The sequence below is a fragment of the Galeopterus variegatus genome, unplaced genomic scaffold, assembly GCF_000696425.1.
Source record: "Galeopterus variegatus unplaced genomic scaffold, G_variegatus-3.0.2 Scaffold25, whole genome shotgun sequence".
Taxonomy (NCBI): Eukaryota; Metazoa; Chordata; class Mammalia; order Dermoptera; family Cynocephalidae; genus Galeopterus; species Galeopterus variegatus.
The window spans coordinates 981,655-1,001,794 of NW_007726136.1; the positions used below are offsets into that span (position 1 = coordinate 981,655).

General features: G+C 53.9%; 1 protein-coding gene across 3 annotated transcripts; it reads left to right on the plus strand.

Moving 5' to 3' along the window:
* Nucleotides 1-454: 454 nt before the first annotated feature.
* Nucleotides 455-19,232, plus strand: CAMKK1 (calcium/calmodulin-dependent protein kinase kinase 1, alpha). Of its 3 annotated transcripts, XR_550218.1 has the most exons (16): nt 455-856; nt 1,746-1,793; nt 2,231-2,284; nt 2,694-2,745; nt 3,003-3,136; nt 3,613-3,649; nt 4,524-4,545; nt 5,748-5,836; nt 9,062-9,261; nt 11,309-11,362; nt 12,051-12,124; nt 13,818-13,905; nt 14,147-14,275; nt 14,997-15,100; nt 17,218-17,378; nt 18,622-19,232. XR_550218.1 is itself a non-coding variant. In XM_008568772.1 (15 exons), exons 1-15 carry the CDS (start codon nt 497-499, stop codon nt 17,288-17,290), a joined length of 1,518 nt encoding a protein of 505 aa, XP_008566994.1. In that variant the 5' UTR covers nt 455-496; the 3' UTR covers nt 17,291-19,232. The 3 variants fall into 3 exon arrangements, 2 of the variants coding, with proteins under 2 accessions (XP_008566994.1, XP_008567003.1); XM_008568772.1 differs by having other exon boundaries at nt 17,218-19,232; XM_008568781.1 differs by lacking the exon at nt 2,231-2,284 and having other exon boundaries at nt 479-856; nt 17,218-19,232.
* The last annotated feature ends 908 nt before the right edge of the window (nt 19,233-20,140 follow it).

Here is a 20,140-nt window from a genome sequence, read left to right on the forward strand (position 1 = left end):
CAGCTCTGGAATGCTCTGCTGTCAAGGGGCGGGGCTCCTGAGTCACTGGGCTGCATGCTGAGCTGACCCTGGACTCTGTCCCTCCTAGTGCTGCTGGGCCTCCAGTCTTCTGCCTGGGTCTGTCTGTTCTGACTCCAGAATATCAGATTCTCTCTGCTTCCCTGTGAAGCCAGCATGGCAGAGTGACTGTGTCTGTTTTACAGGTGGGGATACTGAGGTCTAGAGGGCTGGCATGTAGCAGAGTCAGATGGGTTCCTTGAATTCCTTCAATTAGCAGGGATAGACCTGAGTTTGGGTGCTGGCATCCCAGGCAGGGGGAGCAGCCAAGGCAAAGGCATGGAGGTGGGACCCACAGGGTTGTGGCTACAGTGTGAAAAGGGCCTAGATCCTATCTCCTTGCCCCGTGGCAAGCCTCTCATCCAGGAGTGAAGCCTTCTCTGCCCTCTTCTCTCAGGTTCCCAGCAAGGCTACCTAGAGAATCCCCTCAACTGAGGCCATGGAGGGGGGCCCGGCCATCTGCTGCCAGGACCCTCGGGCAGAGCTGGTAGAACGGGTGGCAGCTATTGACGTGGCCCACTTGGACGAGGTGGATGGTGGCCCAGAGCCTGCCAGGAATGGTGTGGACCCTCCGCCACGGGCCAGAGCTGCCTCTGTGATCCCCGGCAGTGCTTCAAGACTCCTCCCAGCCCGGCCCAGCCTCTCAGCTAGGAAGTTCTCCCTGCAGGAGCGGCCAGCGGGAAGCTGCCTGGAAGCCCAGGCTGGGCCTTATGCCACAGGGCCTGCCAGCCACATCTCGCCACGGGCCTGGAGGAGGCCCACCATCGAGTCCCACCATGTGGCCATCTCAGATGCAGAGGTTGGTGGGGTACAGCTAGGGGTTGCTCATGAGCCACTCAGTATGTTCAGTGAAGACCCTTTCTTGTCCCCTTCTGTGCCACACAGCTATGTAGCCCTGGTTTGCACACCCTCAGACCTGGGGAGCTCACTACAGTATGGCCTCTTCCTACTTAGGGGAGCTCTGTCTGCATCAAAGGCTGCCTCCTATAAGTCCTGCCATTCCTACCCTCAGCCCAGGCCTGGGATATTGGTCCCTCCCTTGTCCCCTAAGAAGTCCTCTTGGAGATTTGAATGTAGATGATGTGTGTCCCCACCCACTAGTCTTCCCCAGCTTGAGCCCCTCACCTTTAATCCTGCCTCTTACAGTCTGCTCTTACTCAAACTGTCGGCATGTTTCCAGCCTCTGGGCCCCTGCCGGCCCTGTCCTTGCAACTTAGATCTGAAAGTGAACTTTGCTACTGAGCAGTCTACAGATGTCAGAGGCTAAGCTTTTTGTGCTCAGTCTTCTGTCCCCAAGGCTCCCTCATCTTTCTTGTCCCTGCACTCTAGACCTTCTCATTCAGCTGCTTCTGGAAATCCTCGCTCATGGGTTTCTCACAGATTGGTGTCTGCCAGACCCCAGCATCTAGGCAGGAATTAGTGCGTTTATCCTTCACCCCTCCTAGGGGACAAAGCACAGCCATGGCTCCACCAGCTGTGTTTTCAAATATTATCCAAGAATTCTCATCACTTATGGTGGAGACAGCACCACCAAGTTTCCCCATGCAAACTCGAAAGGTTGGTGAGACCTGGGAGTCTGGGGATGAGGGTTTCTGGGGCTAGGATTGGGCTCTGAATAGGCCCCTGCGATGAGAGCAGTGCCACTTCTGGATCAAGCTGTACCTGATGCTCTCCTTTTTTCTCCCCAGGACTGTGTGCAGCTGAACCAGTACAAGCTGCAGAGTGAGATTGGCAAGGTAGGACTGGGGCAGGCCAAGAGCAATAGGGACTTCAGGATCCTCTGCTTGGCACTTTTCCTCCTCCATGGGTGGGAATGTGAAACAGAGCCAGGAAGGCCCCAACCTGCATATGAGGGAAGGTTTGTCCTCTGTAGGAAGTACCCCGAAGAGGGTGGGAGATGACTCCTGATTCCTGACTCCCCAGGGCTCTTGATGGATGACAAGGAGGGACACAGGGAGGCATGGAGCTGTGTTGAGCCAGGCAGGGGCAGTTACCAGGGCACAGGAGTCCCCTCCTCATCTGCCTGAAATTTATGCCCATGAGCCAGCTGGTGGTGGGGGGTGGAGGTGGGATTAAGGAGGATGGACCAGAGCTGTTCAGGCTCCCCATTTTCTGAGCTAGTTCTGGGGGAGGTTGCCCTGTCTAGGTGGAACTGACCAATGCCTGTCTGCAGGGTGCCTATGGCGTGGTGAGGCTGGCCTACAATGAAAGTGAAGACAGACATTATGTGAGTGTGGGGACAGGAGGGAGGTGTTGCTTGAGCTAAGCCCTAGAAGCCTGGGGGTGGGACAGAAATTGTGCTGGGAAAATAGAAGACAGGGTTGGCTCTGAAAGGAGTGATCTCCCAGTCGCTAGGGGTATGCAAAGGGAATGAGCTTCCTGACTCTAGAGATACGCAAGCAGAGGCTGGATTCCTCTTGGGGGAGAGCTCCAGAAAGGCGTGTTGGGGGATTAGGGGGAAGGCCTAGACTCAGGTGTGGCCACCTCCTAACCCAGCTTAATGCATACCTGGGCCACAGCCTCAGTGCCAGTGACAGATGCACAGTTTGCCTTTCTGGACTTCAGTTCAGATGCAACAAGCCTGTTCTAGCCCCTCGTGGCTGCATACAGTGACAATTTTGTCCCTTCCTCCTTAGGCAATGAAAGTTCTTTCCAAAAAGAAGTTACTGAAGCAGTATGGCTTTCCACGTATGTATCTGTCTGGTCCTGTCCTTGGGAGCTCCTAGCCTTAGGGGACCAAGGAGGAGACCTCAGTCACCAGCTAGTTTTGGTTAGGAATAGCGGGTTGGGGGAGGGACTGCATTAGCAAAGGCCTGGAGATAGAATGTGCTTGGTGGGTTGAGACAAGACCATGTGTTGGAAGATTCTTGCTTGAGGTTGGTTGTGGGGCCATGGTAAGGCCCAGCCACCTGGAACAGGGGCTTGACTCCCCATCCTGGTCACAGGTCGCCCTCCCCCAAGAGGGTCTCAGGCTGCGCAGGGAGGACCAGTCAAGCAGCTGCTGCCCCTGGAGCGGGTGTACCAGGAGATTGCCATCCTGAAGAAGCTGGACCACGTGAATGTGGTCAAACTGATCGAGGTAGGAGGTGGCAGTGAGCAGGTGGGAACCAGCGCCTGAGTCCTGTGCTAGCAGCTTCTGTTGCTGGGGGGTGCTCAGCACAGACCGTGGCATCCTGCTGAGAGAGCAGATGTGGCTGAGGCCTCTGAGGGCAGGGCCAGACTTGGGATGGGGCTGCAGGGAGGCTTCAGGGGTCAGTTCAGGCTGGTCAGGGATGTAGTCAAGTTCTCATTGGGGGTGAGGGCCTGCCTCAGATGCGAGAAGCCAGCCCCTAATCACAACCGGAGAGGAGAAGGGTTGGATGCCATGTGGTGGGCCAGGTTGGGGGTCAGTGATTTCTGAGCCCCATTTGTCCAGCACTGTACAGTTTCTACTCCATTGTCCGGGGTGGCTGCAGAGCATACTAGGGGTCATGGGGCTGGCAAGGACAAGGAGGCCTGGGACCCCCACCCCATGCCTCCTCAAGCCCCATCCCCATGTGTGCTCCCTCTGACCAGGTCCTGGATGACCCAGCTGAGGACAATCTCTATTTGGGTGAGTGACCCAGCTCATTCCCACAGCAGCTCACCTAGGGCTAGTCTGAGGGCTCCCTGGGAACACACCAGACCTTCAGGTTGGCTCTGTGAATGCACCCTACCACCTGGGGGCAGAGGGTAAACACACATTCTCAAGCCCTGGATTCCTTGCCTAGCCTTGCTGACCCAGGCCCGGAATGTCCAGTTAGACTCAACAAATATTTCCAAACCTACTCTCCCTGCTCCCCAGTGATCGGCAAAACAGTGGATCAGATCTGGGCTCTGCACTCAGGTAGATGCAGGAAGAAAACTACATGGGTTCCCATATGGGGTCTGGTAGCTCTGTGCCTCAGTTTCCTCACTTACAAAACAGGGATAATAATGGTATCTACGTCATAGGGCTGATGTGAGGAGTAAGTGAGTTATTACATGCAAAACTCATTAGTTATTATCCTTGTTAATATTAATGTTATTTAAGTTCTTTGTGCCTGCTTTGGGTCTAGGCTTAGAGAAGGCCTCAGCAAATGGGCAGAAGAGCTGGCTTAGGAATTAGAGGCCAGTGTTTTAGTCTCCACTCCCTATCCCACCTGCCCATCTGCCATGACCTTTAGGAATATTTCTGCCCTACTCTGGGCCTCAGTTTCCCCCCTGCAAAAGGGGTCCATGCTGATGCTGATGGTCCTAACCTGGCACCTGAAGATCCGATGAGGATCTGATGAGGGGGTCCATAGCAGACCCTATTCTCATCCATTTACTCCCTCTGATATCCTGGGACCCCTGTCCTGTCCCTCCCTTGGGTATGCCTGCATACCTGCCCCCTCCCACCCTCCAGAACGGGAAGGGACCTGCTTTGCCAGCCTGGCTACACCTAACGTTCTTTTCTTTTCTTTTAGTGTTTGACCTCCTGAGAAAGGGGTGAGTTCCCTGTCCCGATCAGGAAGTCAGTTCTAATCCAGGCCTTCCTTTCCCTGCCTGTGTCCCCAGCCCAAGGGTCTGCTGCTCTAGGAGAAATCAGACACCTAGGCCCTGCCCTCAGGGAGCACCGGTCTGGGAGGCTGGCGTGGGTCAGTGAGACTGGAATAGTAAGGGAGGTCTCTGGAAGAGGGGGTGGGTTTTGAGTCAGGCCTTGAAGAACTGGGAAGATTTGGATGGAGAAGAGGGAGAAGAAAGTAGTGTTTTTAGCAAGAGTGTAGAGGTGGGACTCAACTATTACCTGTATTCAAATCACAAAGGGTTCTTTCAGGTTTACAACAAGCTTGTGAATTGAGTGGATGGGACTCCATTCGCTCATATTTGTGAGGGAAAACAGGATCAGAGAGGGAAAGTGGCTTGCCCAAGGTCACACAGTGAGTCACCGATGTAGTCTAGGGTTCTAACACACATCTGCCCTGTTTGACTTTTCAGGGTATTTGCAGAGTAGCTGACGTGGAGTAGTGGGCAGGGGTGTGGGTGGACTGGGACCCTCACTGCTAAGGCCTTGAATGCAGGCTGAAGCTTGTCTCTGCCTGGAGGGCTTCCTAAAGACCAATTTGGGGAGGGGGTCAAGGAGTGGTGTTCCTTTAAGACTCCGGGGCTTTCAAATGTTTTTGACCTCCATTCAAAACAAGAAATATATGTCTGTAATGCTATCCATATCTGTAACTGAAACCAAAGTTTTACAAAACAGTATATATCTTTATTATATGTGATATATTCTGATATATTCTACTTCATTAGGAAAAAAGCGATTGCCACCCACTAAATAAGTTGATTTTATGATCCTCTGTTGGGTCTGGGTATAGTTTGAAAACACTGCTCTAACTGGCATCTTTGCAGTTGTGGGATTATAGATAATTAAGTACTTAGAGGAAGGAATACCAAGCCAATCAGAAATTAAGATAAAGCCAATTTGAAATTATAATGATTGAAAAGGGATATTTATGCCTATGTGTTTTTTTAAATTTTCGTTATATGGGAAAAAAAGCTAATACCTTGGGTTCTAGGGACTCACGCGAGCATAGGGCTCCCGAGGCGTCCCGAGGAGTCTGAATGACCCACACCTCGTTTCCTTCCCCTGCCGCCCGCCTTTTTACACCCTGATTCCGGCTGAACACCCTTCCCCCTATGCTTCTCCATAGGCCGGTCATGGAAGTGCCCTGTGACGAGCCTCTCCCCGAGGAGCAAGCTCGCCTGTACCTGCGGGACGTCATCCTGGGCCTCGAGTACTGTGAGTGGGGGGGTGTCTGCCCCCGGGACTGAAGCTAGGGGACTGGGGAGGGCAGAGCCCCGCCTGAGCAGGCTGGGAGCAGCTGCTGTCAGTCAGCGCTGACCTGCCAATTAGCTCCAGTCGGGGGCGGGGCAGGGGGGGCGGAGCCAAAGGCTTCCCTAACTGGAGGAGGTGGCGGCAGACTTCCCTGGGCATGCGCCAGGTCCTCCGCAGTGCCTGGTCCCCCCCCCCCCCCCGTCCCTTCATCTGCGCTTCGGGTGTTCTCTCTGTATCTTTGCCGAATTCTTAGCAAGCTTAGCCTCTCCGCAGGGCCTCAAGAGATGTGGGAAGGAAGGGATTTATGTCCAGTTGCTGGAGGAAGAGTCTGTCCTGGTATGGGGCCCGTGGGTGGTGGCAGGGTGGGTTCAACTGGTGGGGCCCTAAGGTGAGCTCAGAGCTCAGGAGGGAGGATGTTAGTTTAGCTTCTATCTCTGGAATTCAGGTACTCATTCACTCATTCATTTCGTTCATTCACTTCATTCATTTATGAGTACTACTAAGTACTGGCTGGGGGCACAGAGATGACCCAGACCAAACCCTCACATCGAGGATCTCACAGCCTAGCAGGAGGGCCAGGAACCTAGGCAGGCAGGTAATACAGTATGTGACGCCTGTCGAGGCTGGGGAGGCACAGGGGCTGTTGGAGCTTTGGGGGACCTGGGGAGGCTTCCTGGAAGAGGTCATTTGTGACCAGGGTCCTGAAGGCTGGGTAGGAGTGCATTGGCCAGGTTTTGGGGGATGGAAGTGGGAGAGAGTATGCCAGACAGAGGCAGAGAGGGGAGTAGGACATGTACTATTTGAGGATGGGGAGAAGTGTGATCTGGCTGATGCATCCACTGGGTGGCCGGGGGTGATTAGTGAAAGACAATATGGGAAACACTGTTCAGGCCATACTACAGTAGGGCTGGGAATGCCTCCATGGAGGACTTTCATGACTTCATCCTCTCAGCATTGTGAGGACCGGAGGGCTTTGAGTAGGGGAGGGGTGCGATGGGATTTACATCTTAGGAGCTCTGTCTGGTAGCTGTGTGGCGGCTGGATATGAGGTGAGAGATGGCCAGCTAGCCAGGGAGGAGGCTGTTTCTACCGTCTAAGTGACAGATGGTGAGGCCTGGATTAGGGCAGCAGCAGTAGGGAGGGGATGTGAAGGAGGTGGGGTGGCCAGCACAGGGTGACTGACAGCTCTGGGGAGAAGAGGGCCCCCAGATTCCTAGGGTTCTGACATGGTTTGGGGACCAGGGATGCTTTGTGTCTCTAAAAGCTTAGCTTAGTTTGTTGGGAGCATATTCTCTCCCTGGGGGAACAGAGTGGAGACCCAGCTGAGGTTTGACCTGTAGTGACCGGAGCAGGACTGTCTTTATCCTGCTTGAGCCTCTTCAGTGCCCTCAGATTACACATGGGAAAACTGAGGCACACAGAGGGGAGGACTGTGCAGAAAGTCCCTAGCAAGGGCCTAGAGGCATGGGATGGCAAGGAGATATTTTGCTCTCGGTATGGTCAGTGGCGGGTGCAACCCTGTACCAACTTGGCTCCACCTCCTTCCTGTTCTAGGCCCTTTTCCCCAGCTGAGGGCCTGTTGTCTGCCATCCCCTCCCCTTCCCTCCCTGCCCCTTCAAACAAGCTGATCTCATCTAGGTAAAGCCTTGTCAAGACCCAGCTAATCACAGTGAAGGGCTTCCTTGGAGCAGGCTGATTAGTGCCAGGGGCTGGGCGGGTGGGTGGAAGGAGGCACTGGGGTGCTGAAGACCTGCCTTGTGATTCTGGCCCCAAGTGCCCTGACAGGCTCTGTGGTCAGGGAGGCCCGGTCCTTGTTCTTGTAGGTGGGGGCAAGGGCAGCCATGCAGGTAATGAGAAGCAGTCAGATCTGGAATATATTTTAGAAGTTGAGCTCACAGGACTTGCTGATGGATAGAAGGAGGAATTGAGGATGATCCCAAGGTTTTTGGCAACTGGTAACATGCCTTTAAGTGAATGGAAGGACTGGGGGAGAAGCAGGGCCTTTGTGTTTTGTTTTATTTGTTTTTGTTGGTGGGGGTTGCAGGTAGGGAAATCAAGTTCTGAATTAGACATGTTATTGCGATATATTGAGATATATATTGACATATGGTATATGTATTGATATCTATCTATCTATCTATTGAGATGTCTATTGAATATCCATATGGATAAAGAGCCTGGAGTTCAGAGGAGAGGCTAAGGGATTGGGATAAGAATTTGAGACCACTTTCCACAGTCAGTTATACAGCCCCTGAGACTCTGTGTTCTGAGTGTGTCAAATGCCTCATGTAGGCCTGGCACACAGTAGAAAACAAATAAAGGGCCGTTGATTTTGTAGTTATTGCTGTATGGCACTCACTGCCTCTGCCCCAGCCTTCCTCTCCTCCTCTCCCTTCCCCTTTCTTCCCCCTTTCTATCTTCCCTCCTCTCCAACATCCTGGGTCTGTTGGTCCAGAGGAAGGTGTTCGCTGAGGAGGGAGCCCACAAGTGGATGGCTGTGGGGTGGGGTCAGTGCCTTCTCTTGCTTGGGACATCTCTGGTCCTTTCTGGCAGTGCTGGACCCAGGAAGCAGGGCATGCTCCCCGCCTCCTGAGCCATTTCTGATCTGGCTTTACCCTACTGGAGATGGCTGACCCTCACCACAGCCATGTTCATCCCGGTAGTTCCAAGACCTGGAGTGCCCTTCCTCTCTGAAACCCCATCAGCCCGGATCCCTAGGGCTGAGACGGTGCCTCTGTAGGGTACCATAGTCCCCACTATCCAACCCTTAGCCCCAAGAGCAGGGACATCTTTGACCAAGCTGGGTGGGGATGGAACTGGGCAAAGGTTTTGACGGGCTTTGGGCCTGCAGACAGCACTCCCATGGGAGGGGCAGAGACAGCTTATGGAGAGCTCCCCTCCCCCAATTTCCTCTGACCTCCCCCCTCAGAAACAGGTGCCTTATTGTCATGGAGAGAGCACTGGACTTAGAGTCCAAACAACCCTAAGATTCCAATCCTGGCTCTGCTGCTAACAGCCTGGGCTGAGCCTCAGTGTTGTCACCTGCACAGTAGAGCAGATGGCCATGATGTCCTCCAGGGTCCTCACAAGATGAAAATGTGCGTGGGCTGGGATATCCCAGCCAGCTTCCAGGTGGGGGGTCCTGGGCAGCTGTCCCCAGGCCAGCACTTGAGCTGCCTCTCTCTGCAGTGCACTGCCAGAAGATCATCCACAGGGACATCAAGCCATCCAACCTGCTCCTGGGGGACGATGGGCATGTGAAGATTGCTGACTTCGGCGTCAGCAACCAGTTTGAAGGGAATGACGCTCAGCTGTCCAGCACTGCTGGGACCCCAGCGTTCATGGCTCCTGAGGCTATTTCTGATTCTGGCCAGAGCTTCAGTGGAAAGGTGACTCCCAGGGCCTGGGCTAGGTCAAGGTTCAGATGGAGGGACAGAACAGCTTGCAGCGGTGGCTCAGTTTCCAATCTGAGGGTGCCAGGGTCCTCATGTCTAGGGAGTGACATATTTGCCTCTTCCTCGGAGCCTGATGAACTCCCAACTTTGGCCTTTTCTCGTTTTCTAGTATAATGGCCCTAAATCTCCCCTGTAGACATTTACTGCCAGTTGCTCTGTGCTGGGTTCTGGGCTGGGCTGTGGAACAGGCAGAGCCAATACAGGCCTGCTGCCTGCCCTTCTAGATGGAGAAAAGGGCGGGAGAGCTCATGTTTAGGAGGAAGTCAGAGGCTCCTTTCAAATCTTGGATGTGACAGGGTTTGAAGTGGACCTTAAAGAACAGGGAGGATTTGAGCAGTAGGTGATGCCCAGAGGGTGTGCAGAGAACTGAAAGGCATGGGGTGGGTGGCAGAGTTTGGGGGGACTGGAAGTTTGGGCTTTCCTCCAAGTGCCAGGGGCAGTAGGCTAAGCTTTCTGATGAAGGGGTTACTGCTGTCCAGCGTGTCCCCCGGGGCACATGCCTGCTCTGACCGGGCAGTGCTGACCACCCCACCGCACCCTGCTGACAAGGCGATGCTTGAGAAGCATTTGGACATGGGTGTGGGTGTGGAGCTCTAGGAAGAGGTCAGGGATGGAGATACAGATTTTTTTAAAAAAATTTTGATATGGGCTGTCTGGTTAGCTCAGTTGGTTAGAGTGCACTTTATAATACCAAGGTCAAGAGTTTGGATCCCTGTACCAGCCAGCTGCCAAAAGGAAAAAAAAAATTCTTTTTTGATATAATATTAAATTTTCAGAAAAGTTGTAAGCCCAGGGGGACTGTCTGGGAGTTGTACGAACAGTACAAAGAAATCCCACATTTTTTTTTTTACCTAGAATCACTAATTATCAATTTTTCTCTCCCATTTGCTTTTTCCCGTCATCTTGTCCTCTATTTATATGTATTCATATTACACTTTCCTGAGACATTCGATAGCGAAGTTGGAGAGATTATTCCCCTTTATCATGAAATGCTTCGGTGGATATTTCCTAAGAACAAGGACATCCTCTTACATAACCTCAGTACAACGATCAAAATCAGGAAATGTATCATCGATAAGACTGTTATATAATCTACAGAACTTATTCAAATGTTGTCAGTTGTCCTGATACTGTCCTTTATAGCTTTTCCTTTTTCTGATCGAGGATCCAATCCAGGGTCACTTGCCACATTCACCTGTCATGTCTCTTGGGTGTCTTTTAATCTGGAATAGTTCCTCAGCCTTTCTTTGTCTTTCCTGGCCTTGATATTTTTGAAGACAACAAGCCTGTTATTTTGTAGAATGTTGTCAGTTTGCATGTGTCTGGTGTCCCCTGATTGGATTTGCATGATGCATCTGTGGCAGAAATCTGTAGGTAGAGACGGAGAATCACTCACATGAGAAAGTAGATACTGGTGCTTGGGAGCCCTGAGGAATTGTAGCAATGGCATGGGAAGACGGGCATGCACAGGGCTGCGGTGTGAGTGGGGCAGCTTCACAGGAAGGAAGGAAGGAAGGAAGAAAGGAAGGAAGGAAGAAGGTGTCAGGAGGAAGGTAGACAGTGGCTTCTCCCATAGGTTATTAGGAGAAAGGATGATCCCTGAAGTCAGAGCTAGTTTAATGAATATAAGTTCAATATACACCATTGTTCCTGGGGTGAATCTGTGTCTTGGGGGCACCAGCTATAACTCTGTGGATAAAAGAGGTTTTGAACCTGTTGAGTTGGAAACATATCTAGTTTGGGCCTATCCCAAGGGAGACTCAGCACCCCTGGAGGGTGAGGGCCTTGTTCTGGTCATCCTGTGTCCCCAGTGCTCAGCACAGGGCCCAGCATGGAGCACACACTCTGGGCATGTTTGTTGAGTGCATACATGACTGAGGAACGAGGTTCCCTGCAGGCCCTCTCCCACAGCCCACTGGTGCTGGGTGGGCAGGGGTGGCGGTGCCTGTTGAGGGACTGATGTGAACATGTTTCTTTCCAGGCTTTGGACGTGTGGGCCACTGGGGTCACACTGTACTGCTTTGTCTATGGGAAGGTGAGTGTTGGGTGGGCTAGCAGAGCTGTGGCAGGCTGGGCCCCATGAGCCAGGCATGGGTGATGCTTGCAGGCCCTTCCTGCATGTCCTTAAGTGGCTTTTGAAAGAGCCTACCTGGCTCAGAGAAGGCTGAGGGAGAAGAGGCTTTTTCTTTTTCTCTCTTGTCCCCTTGGGAAAGATTCATGGGAAGGAGTCTGGGGACAGTAGACATACAAGGGGAGGTGTAGATGGTGTTACCACCTCTCCAGCCAGAGTGCTCGCTGTCCCTCTGTCCCTCAATGCCATTCATTCATTTGTTCAAGTGCACATTCACTTAGTTGTTCATTCATTCAACAAATTGTCCTTCATTCCTACTCTGGGTCAGGCTGGACCTGGGGCACATCCAACACAGACATGACCGAGATCCCAGCCTGCAGGTGCTCCTACTCCAGTGACCGCACTTAGTCCCAAACTCCAGGACCTGGGAGTGGAGTCCTTGCTGCAGGTGGCTGAAGCCTTGTAGTTCCTTCAGTGACACATTTGTTCAGTCAGTGTTTGTTGAGCACCTGCTATATGCCAGGCCCTGAACAAGTTAGATGAGGTCCTTCCCATTACTGGCAAGCCCAGCAAGGGATGGGGGCCTGTCCCCCAGCATGGGTTGAATCTCGGCCCTGGGCCTCCATCCTTTGTCTGCCTCTTCACCCTGCAGTGCCCGTTCATCGATGATTACATCCTGGCCCTGCACAGGAAGATCAAGAGTGAGCCTGTGGTGTTTCCTGAGGAGTGAGTTGTCCACCCTGGGGACCAAGGGGGCTACTGTTTACTCCTGGGAAGGGGCATCTGAGTTTTAGCAGAGCTTTTGCCCTTTGAGGGCCCCACCTCAGCCTGCACATCTGGAGGTGGGGGTGCTGTTCCCTGGGAGGGTCTCCTGGGCAGATGGAGGGGTGGAACCAGGGAGAGGAGGGTCTCCAAAATGTCAGGGTCAGATCTCATTGTACAGATGGGAACTCTGAGGCACTGACTCGGCAGGGATGACCCCAGTCCCAGGCAGGGATGACTGCAGGTCTGCTTGGGGTCAGCGGCACCAGCCTCACACAGCCCCTGGACTCAAGGTGGAGTCCAGGAAAGGTGGAGGCTCTGGAGGAGAATAATCAGTCGGGCCGGACAGGAAGCCACTCTCTCCTCCCCACGCATCCCATTATGACTGAAGTCTCTGAGCCCAGGGATACTGTCTGGGAGGCGTCTCTGCTTATCCATGGTTCTTCTGTTATGGTTTTGGCTGCTGTGGCCACTGGCCTGAGCTGCCTGGCTCCTCATTTTTCAAGGCCCTCCTACCATCTTCTCAAATGCCTGGGGCAGGTCAGAGACTGAAATGGGAGTTGACCTCAATGACTCTTGCTCTCTCGTGCCCAAGCCCTGTCGAGTCCACCTCTCACTTATTTCTGGGCTCCATTGCCATCTACACCCTCTGCCTAGTTCAGCCTCAGCCCTCCCCTCCCCTCTAGTCTCCCTGCTGTGGGCCTCCCCAAGGGCCAGCTGACACAATCAGGCCAGGACCACCCTGATAAAGCACAACAAATCTGACCATATCTCCTGCTTATAGCTTATCCGAGGCTTCCCAAAGCCAGCAGACAGAGGCTACGCCCTGACTCTGGCACTGAGGGACCTCTGGGTTCTGCTACCTACTCATCTGCCACCACATCTCTCCCTTCCCCCTGAGCACCAGCCAACTGGATTCCGTCCGTTTCCTCCTTATCCTTTAGTTTCCTGCCTCTGTGCCTTTCCTCCTGCTGTAGTCTCTGCCAGAGATATCATTCTCCCCAGCCCAGGAGTTTTAAAAACAATTGAGCATCTAGGACAGCAGAGGAAACCAGAGTCAACAGTCCCAAGAATGGGTTTCTCCTCCCCAGTCTTGATAGATGGGCTCCCCGAGAGCGTTGGTAGCAAAGAAGCCTGGAGTTTGGGTAGAGACAGTCCAGGCTGCCACGGGGCTGATGGTGCTACTTCCCTCCCCTGAGTCTCCCATCCCTGTCCACTTGTCTGTGCACCACTCTGCTAACCTCTCTGGGCCTCAGTTTCCTTCTCTGTCAAATGAGAGAGGATCTTTCTTGGCCACCTCCCAGGTGGAGGAAAGGATAAGATGGCGAGCAGGAGTGAAGGTCCCTGGTGTCCCATCAGTGATGCTTCTCTCATTATCCTCACCATCTCTGCCACCCAGGGGGGTGTCCAGCACCCATGTAACTCTGTTTGTATTTGTGGCCTCTGCCCTGGAGGGAAACCACTTTACCTCCTACTCAGGAAAGGACGTCCCTGTACTGGTTCTGAAACTCTCTTCTGGCCTGGTACCTTAGGGGCGCCCCTCCTGCTTTCTGGAACTGGGTCTTCCTGTCTGAGGAATGAGGGTTGGGTGTGTCTCTGGGCAGGAAGGGGCCCTCATCAACCGTCTCGTCCTCATCTCCTTCCTCCCTCTCTTTAGGCCAGAGGTCAGCGAGGAGCTCAAGGATCTGATTCTGAAAATGCTAGACAAGAATCCCGAAATGAGAATTGGGGTGCCAGACATCAAGGTGGGGGAGCTTGAGGTCTTGGGCTGGGCTGGGCCACAGAAAGCAGGCCTCAGTTTCCCCTTCTGGAGAGACTGACGCTGAGAAGTATGTCTCAGGTTTTGACATATGTATTGGGTTTGGGTTTTGAGTTTGTGGGTTTTGGACCACCTCAAGGTGATTACTGGTGGAATGCCCAGGATCCTTTGCTGATTGTCTGTCTGCCTGTGGCTGTGACCCGTCCTTACCCTCCTGGCCTCCACAGTTGCACCCCTGGGTGACCAAGAATGGGGAGGAGCCCCTTCCCTCGGAAGAGGAGCACTGCAGCGTGGTGGAGGTGACCGAGGAGGAGGTGAAGAACTCGGTCAAGCTCATTCCCAGCTGGACCACGGTGGTAAGAGGGGCAGGGTGGAAGGCTCCCTCATCCTGGGAGGGCCCGAGGAGGGCGCATCCACTGCCCAAGACTTGTTCTGTGCTGGGCCCTCTCGGGGGACAGAGGGCTGCCTGGTCAGCCAGCCAAGATACTGGGCCACTCTTCTGCTGGAGGCCCGTGGAAAAAGAGGTCCCATGGGAGGGAGAGCTGGAGTTTGTGTGTATGTGGGCAGGGTGTGGAGCTGTCCTTGGTGTGGGGGAGGGACAAAGGCAGAGAGCCAGGGTGTGGCAGCTGCACCACACCCAGCCGCCCTCCCTGCTCCTGAGCATCTCCCCAGGCCTCAGCAGCTTCCTCTCTGCACTGCCCGGCATGGCCTCTCCTCCACACCGTCCCTCCCGCCGGAGCTAGAAGGTGTCTCCTGATGGCACTTTCAGCCCTGGCCCTCCCCGTGCTCCCAGCCTGGCGTCGCAGACCCTCTGTGGTCTGGTCCCAGCCCCTCTCCTAGCTCTCCATGCACCAGTTACACCGGGCACCTTGCCACTCTGGGAATTAGCCCCCAGCCGTTGCCCGTCTGTGCTCTTGCCCGTGCTGTTGTGCTGTTTCCTGTGCTGATTGCAACGCGACCCTCAGCAGGGACGCCCAGCAGCTGCCTCTCAGGGAGTGGGAACGGAGGCCGAGTGTGAGCTGCTGGTATGTCTGGGAGCCTGGGGCCTGTGTTCCTCATGTTGATGTGTTGCCCCAGATCCTGGTTAAGTCCATGCTGAGAAAGCGTTCCTTTGGGAACCCCTTTGAGCCCCAAGCGCGGAGGGAAGAGCATTCCATGTCTGCTCCAGGAAACTTAATGATGTAAGTACCAGTGGGCTGAGGCCTGCAGGGCACTCCCTGGGGTGGGGCAGGGGGGACTGAGGTGCATGCCCTGACTTTCACTGTTGCCGGGCTGTGCAGGCTGAGCCTGGAGCCTGGGGACGTGGCCAGGTCTCAGAGTAAGGGCCCATTTGTACCTGTCCTGAAGGTTGGTTGGGGCTAGAAAGGACCTTCCTGGCCAGCCTTTGCTTCACTCCAGCAAGGCCTGGTTCAAGTTCAGGGTGAGAGAGCCCAGCACCGCTCACCCACACACTTCCAGGGCTGAGAAGCTCACTCGGTCCCCCATGGGACAGCAAGACCCCTCCTCATGGAAGCTTGATGTTATCACACTCTCCCACTGGGTCCCGCTTCTGCCCTCTGGGGTGTTGGCTCTGCAGCTCCCTAAGCCCTTGGCAGCCTGGCAGAGGTGTGCAGACAGGCCTCACGTCCGCTTCTTGCAGAAGGCTGGCTCGTCTGTGGAGGGAGGGGCATGTCTGCTGACTCTCCCTGGCTCTGGGGGAGTGTTAGTGCATTCCTGAGTGGCCCAGGCTGCCTGCGGCCATCACTGAGGCTGTGTGCCCAGCAGTGCTCTGTGGGTGCTTTTCCAGCGAGTGAGCATGACAGGCTGGCTGACTGACTGGCCAGGGGAGAGGAACCCCTGTTTACTGAAGTCTCCCTACTGCGAGCCATGCCTGTGGGTTCACCACCTCCTAGTGCACCTCGTGGCCTGCTTTGTGGTGAAGGCGGGCTCCCCAGTGAGGGGAGTGCCAGACGTTGTCCAGGCGCCCCGGCCTCTCAGGGAGGAGTACTTTCACTGTGCCTGTCCAGGGGCCCAGATGCTGGTTTTGTGTGAGGCCTCCCTCTTGTAAGTGGGCTCTTCAGAAGTGCTGGGTCCTCTCATAGTGGACCAGAGAGTGCCTGATCCCTGCCAGAGGTTGCCTGCAGTCAGGGATGTCCACATGATGAGTGCGGTGTGGGGCCTGGGAGAGGCCTGGCGGTCCAAGCTGCGGTTTTGCCATCTCTTTAGTGAGGGGTTGAGGTTGAGGGAGGGGGTTCCCTGAGCTCATTTAGGTCGGCAGGCCCCGGTGCTGGGGTTGCACTTAGTGTTGGGGGATCATATATAATTTGACATCTAAATAGGGTCACTTTTGAGAGTGAAATGGGAAGCTATTAATAATTATGCCAGGACGATAGGCAGAATCAGGACTGCCCAAGCAAACCTGGACATCTGGTCACGCTAGCTCAGTGCCTGTGGCCCAGCGCTCCCTAGTGGTGGGACAAGCCAGTCACAGGCTAAAGACATCTGGCACCTAGTTTGTGCCCAGCAAACTGCTGTTGAGCAGGTTGGGCTTCATGCTTTCCAGTATAAAATTCTATAAGTCTGTGACCCAAGTTTAATTTTGATTTTTTTTTTTTTGGAGGCTAGTCAGTAGAGGGATCCAAACCCGTGACCTTGGTGTTAGCAGCACCACGCTCTCCCAAGTAAGCTAACCCGCCAGCCTCGAGGTTTAATTTTGAAAGCAGATTTTACCTCATCATTGCATCCCAACATTTGTCCTTGGTAGACTCTGTTTTTTACACTTTGGGATAATTGTTGAAACTCTGTAGCAGAGTTAAATGGATATTGGTCCTTTTTTAAGATATCAAAACCCATTCATTGGTTATTTTTGAAAGAGGTCTTGCAGGGCAAATCAGATAAAGGAATTTGTTGAATATGTAACAGAATCCCAGGATTGACAGGTAGACTCTTCCCAGTAAACAAGGGAAATGAAATGCAAAAGGGAAGCCCCTTTACCCAGGTCTGCTGGGGGCTGGTTGAGGTCAACACGGAAGGCCAGCTGGGTCAGATCGTGAGAGGCTCTGGAGGCCAGGCCTGGGGAGTTTAGACTTCATTTAAGGGCAATGGGGAGCCACAGAAGGTTTGTGGACTGAGGCTTGGGGCAGGGAGACCAGCCAGGAGCATGATATAGGGGGGCCTGATGGAGGCTAAGCTTGGGGAAGTGTGTGGGAGGGGTTTGAGAGATTGTGTGATTCAGATATCTGCATGAGTGTGTGTGAGTGTCCCCCGAGTGCATGTTCTGACCCCTTAGGTCCTTCTGCCCCTGGTGTCCCCTGAACAGGAAAGAAGGGTGTGGCGAAGGGGGCAAGAGTCTGGAACTTCCCGGCGTCCAGGAAGACGAGGCTGCATCCTGAGCCCCTGCATGCGCCCAGGGCCACCCGGCAGCACACTCATCCCGTGCCTCCAGAGGTCCACCGCCCTCATGCGACAGCTGCCCTGCGGGTAGGGGGTTGGGGACTGCAGCCCCTCTCCTGGCTCCCCTCCCCCCTCGTGCTGCATGACCTCCAAGCACGCACGTCCAGGGACAGGATTCGAATGTGTGTTGTCTGGGGTTTTGGGGACAGGGCTCCCAGAAGGCTTTCCTTCTCATCCTGGCTGTCCTTGGCCTCACCCATCCTGTGGGAAAACCAGGTGCCCATGGAGCCTCAGAAACCCCACGTGGTGTTGGCAAGGCCCAGGGCAGGAGACAGGAAACCCAGATGGCAGGTGGAGGCCTGGCTTAGTGCAACTGCAGAGGTCTCCTCAGAGACCTGCTGGGGGCTGGGCACGTGGAGGGGAGGACCCTGCCCACCTTGGGGTGGTGGTGCCAGAGCTCTTGTCTACTCAGGATGCTGGAATAGAGACTCTGACCACTCAGTGTATTCCTGGGCCCCACTGGGGAGAGGGCTAGTATTGGAGAATTCAGATTCCTTTTTTGTTGTCTTTTACTTTTGTTTTTAAGCTGGGTGGTGGGGAAGAAGCCCTGCTTGAGAATAGCTAACGAGCTTTCCTATAGCTTTGGGTGGTTCCCAGCACAACCCACCATTATTTGGCAGCCAAATGGACTGGGCTGACCTTCCTGGATTGTGTTTTGCATTTGAGACCATCCAGAAAATGGGTTGAACCGAATCAAGCTCTGAGCAAAGGCCTGAATCAGGAGCACCACACCTTCCTTGCCAACTTCCCTCCCTCTCTCCCTGGCTCCCCAGAGCCAAGGCTGCAGAGGACATGCCAGTAACCAACACCAACCAAGGGCCATGGACCTGCAGTGCTATGGCCTTGCACATGCTGAAATAACTGGAATCCAATCTCTGATCCTACACTGTCCTACCCATCTAACCCCGAAAGCTGCCCTCACATGCCTACGATGGAGGACAAACTGTCCGTATTGGAGGCATTGCTGGACACAGAACCCCGGAGGGGTGGGCACACTGGCAGAAGGCCTCTTTGCCAACTGCCTCCCCCTAGGACAGTCAACAGTCAGCCTGTTCAGAGCAGGAGTGCTGGAGTGTGTGTAGAGATGGCCCTTCTGGAGCAGACTCATCTTCTATCTGGGATCAGTGTCTGGCTGGCTGGCTTGGTGTTTATTGACCAAACGCTCATAGAGGTTGACCCCCAAGGGTAAATAATGCAGGACTCAGACACCACCCCTGAAAACAGAGCCAGACAAGGGATTTTAGCCATCTTTGTGGGTTCCATATTGCAGGAGAAGCCTTGTTTGGAGAAGGAGAGGGGCCCTCGTCCCGCTACATCTTCGCGCCTTGGGTGTACGTGGCGCCTCCGTGCACACACGCATGTGCGTGCCCATCTGCTGCATACGGCACACCTGCATGTCTCGCGCTGTACATGCATCTGTAATATAGTTTCTGTGTCTGTTTAAGGCTGGGAGTGGAATGTGGCCTGTTGTTAATGGGTCCATATTTCTCCCTGGCTCCTCTGCACTAAGGCAGTGTGACCCAGGGCTTAAAAAATAATTCGGTACTTTTCTTAAGAACACTTTTATAGAGTCATTGGGAGGCCAGTTAAAAGCCAATCACTGAGCAAAGAGTTTTTCTTGCGTGTTTCTGTGAGTGTCTGGTTTCAGGGGGCTACGTTGACTGGACCCGCCCTTGGGAAGCTCAGAAGTGGGCCCAGCTTCGTTGCCCGTGTCAGAGCCCAGACGGGGCGTTCACCCCCCCACTGAGGGTTTTGGTTGGCATCGTTGTTTTTGAATGTAGCACAAGTGATGAACAGACTCCATAAGAGTGTTTTAAAAATTAACTTCCCAGGAAGTGAGTTACAAACAATAAAAGCCCTTTTTTGAGTTTAAAAAAAAAATGGCTTTGTGTGTACATTTTCTGCAACTGTATATGTGTTTTTTTTTCTTACCAGTTGGCTTTGCTGACTTTTCTAGAAGGATCTGAGGTACCCTAAGTCCCTGAGCAGTAAGAGGTGCTGTAGGAGGAGCTGAAAGGGAGGGAGGGAGAAGGGCTGGCTTGGGTTGAGGGGGCAGTGCAGGCTTCTGAGTAGGTCCTATGGCCCCTCCTTAGGAAGAACTGGGTGTTTGGGAGCCAGTGGGCTGCCTGTTTCACAGGGGCTCAGGAAGGCTGAGGTCTGGTCCAGGTGGGAGCCCCTTCATGGGTCAGAAGTCCCTGCAGAGCCTCACAGGAGTCCCTGTGACACAGGCCCAGGGTCCTCTCCATGCCCCCTTAGCCTTGGGCACTGCTACAGGCTTTCAGGACCCTGCACCACCCTGCCCATCATAGGGCCCTCCAGGGAAATGGTGAAGAGAGTCATCACTGAGGTCAGACAGCCTCGAGCTTGAATCCCAATCTTTGCTACTTAATAACTGTGTGACCTTTGGAAGGTCACTGGGGGAGCCTCAGTTTCCTTGTCGGTATGAGTGATTATTATCAGCACCTCCTTCATGGGGTTCTTGTGACAGTAAATGAAGTCCTTGTGCCAAGCACCTGGCACAGTGTTTGGCACATAGTAAGTACTGAGCCAATGAGACCCTTAAAAGGAAAACAGCTTTCTGCCTCTGGAGCTACCTGGAACCGGGCATGGAGGCTACAGGCGTGGCATGTCCCACCTGACTGGCATCTGCCCAGCTGTGGAGCTTCCAGCTGGGTGAAGCTATAGACTGACCAGAGGGCCTGCACTGAAAACCAGGAAGGAGACCAATCTAGAGGCTGCTCAGCACGATGATGGGTTTTTCCATCTGAGCAATGGAGACAAGGCTGCTC